This window comes from Coffea eugenioides, chromosome 2, assembly GCF_003713205.1.
Source record: "Coffea eugenioides isolate CCC68of chromosome 2, Ceug_1.0, whole genome shotgun sequence".
Taxonomy (NCBI): domain Eukaryota; kingdom Viridiplantae; phylum Streptophyta; class Magnoliopsida; order Gentianales; family Rubiaceae; genus Coffea; species Coffea eugenioides.
In genome coordinates this window covers 65,020,586-65,030,585 of record NC_040036.1, presented here as the reverse complement: position 1 = coordinate 65,030,585, position 10,000 = coordinate 65,020,586, and the positions used below count along the sequence as shown (strand labels likewise).

Genomic DNA, 10,000 nt, shown 5'->3' with positions numbered 1-10,000 from the left:
AGGCAGTTGTTTTGGAAATTAGCAGACAATGGAAGTGAAATGGGAGTGATTTTGTGGAGTGAAATGGCAGTTCTTTTGTGGAGTGATCTTTTGCATTAGCAGAGGGAAAAGGGTTTGGGAAATGGGGAAAGTGAAATGGGGATTTCTGATACAAAAGGAACTTTTCATTAATAATTTGGGCGGGATAAATTTGACGCCGTTTGACGATGATGCTCCATCCGTTTCTATAATTTTATTTTTTTATTTGCCACTGAAGAAAACGACGCCGTTTTCTTCAGCTGATATAACTTTGCAACGTGACTTTGTTTTGGCCGTTGATGATGGACCAAAACATCTTGGCCATGAAAAGTTTATGAGCGGTTGTCTGACAACCGCTCCAGCCCCTCGTCCGAATTGGAATTGATACTTCTCACAGATAAAGAACTTGAAATTGAAAACTTCCTGTACAAAATAATGACCTCTTGGCCAGGTCATTTCCCTTTCTCTTTCTATTTTCATTGACGTTGGGCAAATCACGTCATAATTACGGTGTCACGTTTATTGTCGTTTTCTTTTGGAAGAAAAGCGTTACAATAATTAATACCGAAGAAGGTGAAACACGTTGATGTACTAGTCCATCGTGCGTACACATCTAGGTAATTGTATTTTCATATGTACACTAAAGAGAAATTACCTGGAGTGATAAAAATTTGAATTAATTGAAACATGCACCGTGAACTATTATCGATTTGCACTTTAGTATTGAAACTATTAATTCTAACACCTTTAGCACCTTATTGTATCAATTTACAGCTAAACGTTCAGATTGATTAGTTTAATTTCTACAATATTTTTGAATGGAAAGACTTTAGCAACCCTAATTTGCATCTGTTTCCTGATGTACTCTTATCCACCTAAACAAGTATTAAACACGAATGGCTATGGAGGGACAAGATGAAATTAATTCTAGTAGAAAATAGAGAGAGCTTATTAGTTACCAATTTGTATCGTGCCTTGTTGAGATATATAGAGTTGAAGGTGAGCAATTTGTATCGTTTCGTTTTTTAAGTTTCATCACTCCTTGTTGAACAAAAATTAAAAAAAAAAAAGAGAAATGACAATTTTGTAAGCTAGTTTCAGAATTACATATTCCAAAATGTCTGATATACTAGGCCAATGGCTACCCAATTTGACCATTCGATTTCTTTTGTAAATTTTCGTTTTACTTACCATAATTTCTTATCCCAATGGTTAAACGTGAATCACATGGCAGGACATCTTTGCTGTTTCTTTCTATCGTTCACACTACGGATTGTAGATGCTTTAGCTGGCAACTTGGGACCTTGGATAATGTCATCAATTATTGACATCCAACTAACCATATGAATGACATCCAGCTCATGAAATTGATTTTCTCTGCAACTAGCTTTGATTTGCTACACATGAATTACAAGATAGGAAAATAGGAGTGATATATTTGTCAACATTGGTCATTTTCCTTCCCACTCTTTATCCTTTTGAACAAGTCAAATTAAGCTAAAAGGACTTCGTGGAACTGGAATTCTACCTAATGAGACAATCATATTAACTTTCTGTTTGGAGTTCATTTAACAGACAGAAAGCATTTCTTTCTTTTAATATCCGTCTTATAAATCCTAAGTACTGCAGTATTATATTGCTTCCCTTTTCCTTCAATTACTCTTTTATAATAGATATTGATTCTAATTGCCAACAAAATTAATCTACCCTTAACTAAATTTATTCATCTATCACAAACTATTAGTTTGAGAAAATGAATTCTATTTATACATAATTGAGTAATAATCAAACGTAATGGGAATATGAAAATGCAACCAAAGACTTAGATTTTTTTTTCCTGCGTTCTTTAACCTTTATTTATAAGATGGTAGTTGCATCTATGTCAATTTTTTTTTTTTTCTTTTCAAGACCAACAAATTTGTTTAAACATGACCTGTATGCCAAATAATTGCTACATCTTTTTCTTTGGTTTTGGGATAAGCCTTGACACGCATAAATATTACTAAATATTAAGCTGATTTTATATTTCAAATGTAGTCAGAAAATTGGTTTTGCCTTTGAATATGTCCTATCTTAATGCCCTAATTTAGACCGGAAATCGGGCTTGAACGTTTAATTGCATGAGACAATAAAAAAAATGAAATATTACGTTGATACTAGACAATAACATAACTGTCTATACATGCCCTTTTTACTCATGCGATTTATCAATTCTTTTAAATTTTAACTACTTTCAGTTAGATGAGGATATCTCAAGTTCTCAACCCTAGAATGCCCAGTGCAATTTTTTACCGTCAAATGTCAATCACTGAGATCACTGCTGCAAAACTAAGTGCTAATACTTAATTGAATTGGTAAACTTTTTACAATAAATTAGTAAACGGTTGAGGAAAATCTACCTCAATATCTGGATTAAGCATGCTCTATTAGCATATGAGATAATTACAATTGTTAAATGTGTTTATTAAGAATTATGATTTTGGTTAAATTTTTTTATGCTGTAGACTTTGACTCTACAACCAAAATTATTCTTTAAAAAAAAAAAAGGACCTGCAAGGAAATGAAAAGTAGGAGAGGGTATAAACGTCCAACAGTAGAAGACTGGAACTCCCATCCTTTGCTGCCATGTTTCAGGAGGTGAAACGGTAAAGAATAAACAGAACAGAATAAATGAAGGAATAGTAACAGAACTGAAAATTTGAAACTGAATATTGATTGATTAAACGCCAACATTCAACTCTACCAAAATTTATTACTCATTTTTTGTAACTGATTAATTTTATCCATTCTCATAAAACCCAAAACCAAAAAAGAACAAAAAGGTTATGCTTTTCTGCAAAAGTCCATGGCTACGCTAAGACTTCCGGATGTTGTTCCTTCTCCAAGACAAGACTGTGAAAGACTCAGAAAAGCCTTCCAAGGTCTATTTAATCTCTTCCTTTTCCTTTTTTGTTCTGTTTCTTCTTAATCTAAATTCCGTGGCTTTTGTTTTCTTTTCGTTTCTCTTTTGCATATAGTAGTACAAACACCTCCTGGTACTACTACATGTTTGAATGTAGTTTTGTGCTGTTCATGTATTCTGGATTCATGGTTAGGCCTGGGAACCGACGAAAAGGCAGTCATAAAGGTGTTGGGACATAGAAATGCAAGGCAGAGGAGGATAATCGGAGAAACTTATCAGCAGCTTTACAATAAGTGCCTCATTGATGATCTAAATGCTGAATTGTCTGGTGACTTCAGGGTAACTTTCAGAATTCCCTTTTAATTGCTGGTGATAATAAGATTTTCAGTACCTAAAGGGATAACTCAGACTTTTCTACACTTTTTATGAATTAGTACTAAACATTGCTAATTTATTTGGTATTTCCGGTAGGAAGTCAGGTACTGATTAGTTCAAGTTAAGTTCAAGAAACTCAAAACTTAGTTTAATTGCCAGACATGGAAACTATCTAACTAATGATTATAATATCAAGTGACAGAAAGCTGTTATCCTGTGGATTTATGATCCTCCTGAAAGAGATGCAAGGCTGGCAAATGAAGCCTTGAATTCCAGGAGGAAAGGTGTCAATGAACTGCAAGTAATTGTTGAGATAGCATGTGCATCATCTCCTCACCATTTGATTGCTGTAAGACAAGCATATTCAATTCTATTCGACAGTTCACTTGAAGAAGACATCATATCAAATGTTCCAATGTCTCTCCAAAAGGTAAATTTAAGCCCTCATATAATATCCGTGTAACTAAACATAGTTCTGTTGTCCTTTTAACTGATCATGAATGCATTTTGGCAAATTTTTGTTGATTTTTTCCCAGTTGAATCTTTTCATTTTCTTAGAGTTGGCTTTTTGTTATTGGTTTTCCTCAACTTTAAGACTTTTTGTAATGCGTTTCAGAATGCTTACAGCCTAGATTTTGATAGCTCAATATTCATCCATTTCTAGCTCTCAGAAATATTTTGTTATTCTGGAATATGGTGTTTCAGAAGTTATAACTAATAGATGCATATTTCGTCAGGTTTTGGTTAGTTTAGTCAGTTCCTATAGATATGACAAGAATGTAGTTGATTCTGCTATTGCCAATTCTGAAGCTGCCAAGCTATATGAAGTTATCAAGACGAAGAAATTAGATCACGATGATTTTCTGTCCATCCTTAGCACCAGAAATGTTTTCCAGCTGAAAGAAACTTTCCTGCATTACAGGAAAAACTTTGGAAATTCCATAGATGAGGTTCAGTTCTGACTAATTATTTGACAAACACCTCCTAGTATTTTGCTTCCTAACTTTCCAGAACACTCTGTCAGGACATTTTGAATTGTGGCAAAGGCAATTTGGAATCCATTTTGAAGGTGGCCATCTGGTGCATAGACTCCCCTGAAAAACACTTTGCAGAGGTAACACAAAACTCAAATGAGCTGGCAGCATTGTTTCTGATACAATTCCACTTAGTTCCCTACCAGACAGATTATAAGACTCGGTAGAATGTTGAGTTTGTGGAGTTTCATTTTTACACTCCGTCCCTCTTAAGGTAATTTTCTCTTGGAAATATTCAACCCAAAAGCCAATGTCATTCGATTGATGACTAAATTGGACAGGTTAGTCCTGCTTGGCAATGTAGATTGTAGGCAATTTAACCGGTACTGTGTGCTTCATTCTCACATCCTAATGTACTAAACCCTCCTAAACTTTATCCTTAGTTGCGCTTTACCCTCTGAACTTATTAAATAAGCACTTTGTCCCCCTATTTAACATTTTAAGACAAAAGTGCCCTTAGTATTTTATTTTTTTTCTTTTTTGTTTATTCATTCCCTTATTTTTCCTTTTCCATTACTTTCTTTTATTTTTTTGTTTACTATTTTCTTTTTTTTTTTCACTTCTCTTATGTCACTATTTTATTTCGCTTACCTACCAGTATTACTAATTTGTATGTTTATTATAATATTGTAATTATCTTTTACTTATAATTTTATTCTTTTTTTATTTAATTACACTATTAGAAAATTCAAGACAAATTAAATAGCATAAAAAATTAATATATGTCTGTCATAATCAAAAAGTGTATATTTTAGCAATTTGACTATTTCAAAAAATATTAACATAAGTGCATAGTTGATTAACCACTATGTTATTACAATTTGAATTTGTTGCTATTGCTATTAAAAATTAATTTATTTTAAGCTCTAAATATGCTGATTTAAATAATATATGAAATAATTTATGCGTATAGGTAATATATATTTTGTTATAGCACAAACTTTATGATAATTATTATTTTCAATAACAAAAAACTAAAAAGGATAGAAATAAATAAAAGATAAGTTTAAGAAGATTAAAATTAATATATGGATAATAGTAGCAAAGAGAAAAACTAGTTGATCACATAAGAGAAGGAGAAAAATTTTAAAAATATGAAAAATAAAAGTAGAAAAGGGCGAAAAAGAAAAAATAAATAAAATAATAATTAATATGGAAGAGGTACTTTTGTCCTAAAATATAAAATAGGGGGGCAAAGTGCCTATTTATTGAGTTGAGAGAGTTAAAATGCAATTAAGGATAAAGTTTAGTGGGGGTTTAGTGCATTTAACCCATTTATAAATTAGTAAAACTTTTTGTGGAACTATAAAAAATAAATGATACTACTGAATACTTGATAATCTACATGATTTTTTGATTTTGATTTTTCTATTTTCTATTTGCAATCCCATATTTTGATTTGAAAATTTCAGGTGATTAGAGCTTCCATTGTTGGGTTTGGGACTGATGAGGATTCTCTGACTAGGGTGATAGTAACTCGAGCAGAGATAGATATGATGAAAGTTAAGGGAGAATATTTCAACACCAACAAAACTAGTCTTGATAGTGCAGTTATTGGTGACACTTCAGGGGATTATCAAGATTTCCTCATGGCCTTACTTGGAACAAATGTCTAAATTGCTGCACATGGCAAGGATCCTATCCTCTATTCATATGAATGTGTGATCGCAATCAAATGTTAGGCGAACATTGATTGGAAAGTAGTATTTTAAGAATATTGATTTTTACATGTATATTAGGTATGTGAAGTTACTTGAATAAAACTACGTTTGATTTCTATTAGAAATTCCAAATTACTAGAATAGGCTATTTCTAGCTAGTCACTTTTCATCATAGAACTCAATCTTTTCCTACTTTAACTAAATCAAAGAACAAGGTATCAGACTACTTAAATGGTTCTTAAAAATCTAAAGTACAGTTATTCTATTCACCAAAATTTTTCACAAGAGTGTAGTTCATATTTCAATTAGATAGTTCCTAGTTGTAGGATAAACTAAAATGGATATTGAAGAAGGGTAAGGACAAGTGTCCTTAAACTGGTTCTTGGGGTTGACAAGGGTTTACTTGTCAATTTTCGTTAAAAAGTTATGACACTTGTCAAGAAAGGATATAGGTGTTGAGGAAGGCTAAATGTGACACCTCAGCAAATGATCTCGAGTTCGAGGTCTTGCGTCTGCATGAGGCACTATTCACTAGTAATGGATCTACCCAACTTACCTATCAAGGAGCTAGTATAAAGGCAAGATCAAGCAATAAAGCGGGGGCTGGTGACAATTTTTACTCTCTCCATCTTTACTATTCCATCTTTAATTATTTTCAATACTCCATACTGATTTAAGCATCAAAGCTTGTTACAGGGAATTAGCATTGTCATTTACTTTATAGATTTAGAAATTAGCAAAGCAAATAAGTGATCTTCAAGAGGCCTTTCTTCTGGAACCGTGACTTCCATTTTCTCCCACTTCTCAACATCTAAAATTGGCACTATATATAGGGAACCACAAACATTCTTCCCCAGTTGAATTTCTCTTGTTAACTTTAACTAATAATTTGCAACATGGAAAATGAAGCAATCCAGAAGACACCAAGGCTCAACTAGTTCTCCTCCCACCGGAAATAAGGATAAAGGAGTAGACAACTTCATGTAGACTCAGTTGGAGATAAAAATACAAGAAGAGAGTCATCAACTTCCATCGTCAGTAGAAATGAGTTAATTTTTGGCCTAGAATTTTCATCTCATCTAGCAACTGGTACAATGATGGGAACAATAGTAGTAACTGTGACGACCCCACCTCCCCCTAGGGCGTACCCTAGGATTTAGTGAGTCGCCTGCCCAACTCTCACCAGGACTCATTCACTCGTAACTCGAGAAAATGACTTACATCCATAGAAAAATAAATAACACAATAATTTCAAACTTAATATATACATTGACGTTTAGATCCAGCTACAAGGCTTATACACGCTCAAATACATTAAAGTGTTTATAATCCAAATACAATCAACCCTAGTCAGGTGCTAGTGCGAGTATATAATTTCAAAATTCAAAAACTAGACTACTCTAGTCTGTACAAGTCTAATGCCTCGCTCGTACTCCCTGTAAGGAAAACAAATGTCGTGGAATGAACTAAAACCACAGTGAAGTTCCAAATAGCAAGTTGACCATTCTTTAAAAGAGCAAGTAACAATGTAGCAAAATAGCGAGTATATCAAGTTCATAAAAGGGAGCAATAACACTTCAAGTAGCAAATCTCAAAATGAGCGAGTGTAAAATTTTTCAAAGGAAACAATAACCCGATAAAGTAATAATCATGTCAAAGGGTAAGGATACGGATGGCTCTCAAGAGCCAAGTTCCCGTTGCTTCACCAGAGCTTGATCAAGTTGTAGTTGATACTCCGTCAACTTTCACGTAAAGTAACCAGTCCAGTAGAGCACCACTTAGCTACAATCTCCGTCTACTAACCAAATCCACTAATGGGCCCAAAATTCTCAATAAACACTGGTGGTAATACTTGAGCATACCGATTAGTCAAGAAGGTAACACTCCATTCGACAATACTAGATACCCATAGTTTGTTATCTAATCGACCAGACCCTTGCCGGCTCGACTCGATTAACTAGCTAGTGGGGTTTGGGTCCCCAAGAATTCGATCGGATAATATCTCCAATCGAATCAATCAAGATAAAAGTACGGAGACGGGAATGAGAGGCACCTCCCACTCGGATTAAGTGTGGTACATGCTGCCGTTCAGCACTTATAAGTCAAGTACAAGTATATCAAGTCAATTGTAACAATAAATGAGTACATATCACATTAGGGCAAGTGCGATAAAGTACACCCTTGCCTGACCATACCAATCACATATCATTTGATCACATTGGTCAAGTATTGAAAACAAGTGTCAAGTTCAATCAAGTATTTGGAAGCGCTTACCAAATATGTAGTGCCTTTACGGATCACGTTCAGGTGTTACTTCTTGTTTAGAGTCCAAATATGCGATAAAACACCGTTTAAGATCTTTGAAATTCAACTAAGATTCGAAACTTAAACGTTTCGTTTAACGAAAATCAAGTAATTGAAACTCATTTGGAGAATATTCATAAAACTCATGCTCGCTTTTAAAACTTTGAAACTTTGAAGCGATTAAACTTTGAAATCCCCGTTTGAGTCGAAGAAACGAGGAAAACGTATTTTGTATTAGTCGTTACTTTCATTTTTCCAAGGGTATAAGGTTCGGCCGAATTCTAACTTATATACCTCTATGAGCGAAGACTTGAATACTCTAGATGATTCAAGTTAGAGTCATCCTCAAATCCTTATTCAAGTCGCGAGTACACCTACCTAACTCTCAAGCGAAACTTTGGGCAGCACGCCCTTTGTATTTACCTATTTTTCAGCCATTTATGGTTTCATTATTTTTCTCAACTCAACCCCTAAAATCACACACAAATAATCTTATCACAATAGCCTTTCACTAGGCTCAATGTCATTCAATTACCAAACAAGGCTAGCAATGCGACCGGAACTAATGTTCAAGACAAATAACAAAATAACAGGTTTGACGTCTCTTGGCGTTTTGGTCACAACCAATGCTATGCTTATTGGATTAGGGTATACTTTATACCATTTCAAAGCTAAGACAGAAACTACAAGTCTTATGAAGACATCGACAGCCAATTCGTTCATTTTCAAAGTCAAAATGTGACATCTCAGAGGAAAATAGAAAACTGTCCGTAAAACAGTACATTTGACAGTCAATGGTATTTTTGTCATTCCACATGATACAGTACTTTGATTGAGCTGAAATTTTACAGGAAGCTATATAACTCCATTCTCTACAACTTTCATGTTTTGACCTGGGCATGATTCGGCCTCTAAAATGGACGAATTAAACTGGTCAGAAATAGGACAAATTGGATTCACAGTTCTGGAATTGATGACTCAATGCTTGAAATTCACATTTATGGCTTAAATCACCATACTAAGTCCCTATCAAAACTTATCAACATCATATGCTATATAAACAACACTGAACACAACTGAACAACTCAAACCCTAGTTCAACAATCCACTATATCAATCAAAACTAACCAATTAACCGTCATAAGGCAATATTAAGAGCTTCTAACTAAACTTTAACAAGATTAAATACAAGAAAAGAATAGGAAACCATAATACCTCATCAAGGCTGTTTGCAAGAGAAAACTACAATCTTTCATTCCAAAACTTTGCCACACAAAGCTTCCTAAGTACTAAAGAGAGAGTTTAATCGATTTAGAAGTTTGGATTTCACTGAAACCAAGCCAAAAATCAAGATGAAAATGAAGTGTTTCTTGCCTTTTTTTTTCTCTCTTACTCTCAGCCACAATGACAGAATAGGAGGAAGAAATGAAGCTCAAATAGAGATAAGAAGGTAGGATTTTAGTGTGGTCAAAGTTGGGTTGATCTTTGCCAAGTGTCGCCTTGAGATTCCATCTCAAATTTTTCTTCTTTTCCTTTTTATTTTGGTCAATATTTTTGGCCAACTAAAGCTGATAAAAGGCTAATGTTTTCTGAAAAATAACAAGGATATTAAGGTAATAAAGTGGTGGTCAAGTAGTGTATTTAATCGGTAACGAACGGGTACACTTTGGTTCACACCGTTTTTCCTTAACTCGCACGTACTAGGG

At 34.0% G+C, this 10,000-nt stretch overlaps 1 protein-coding gene across 3 annotated transcripts; it reads left to right on the top strand.

The window, feature by feature from the left end:
* The first annotated feature begins 2,719 nt into the window (after positions 1–2,719).
* Positions 2,720–6,106, top strand: LOC113762149 (annexin D3-like). Of its 3 annotated transcripts, none has more exons than XM_027305453.1 (6): positions 2,720–2,939; positions 3,039–3,259; positions 3,498–3,725; positions 4,033–4,245; positions 4,320–4,409; positions 5,742–6,106. In XM_027305453.1, exons 1-6 carry the CDS (start codon positions 2,864–2,866, stop codon positions 5,943–5,945), a joined length of 1,032 nt encoding a protein of 343 aa, XP_027161254.1. In that variant the 5' UTR covers positions 2,720–2,863; the 3' UTR covers positions 5,946–6,106. The 3 variants fall into 3 exon arrangements, with proteins under 3 accessions (XP_027161254.1, XP_027161253.1, XP_027161255.1); XM_027305452.1 differs by having other exon boundaries at positions 3,036–3,259; XM_027305454.1 differs by having other exon boundaries at positions 2,721–2,939; positions 3,114–3,259.
* Positions 6,107–10,000: the final 3,894 nt, after the last annotated feature.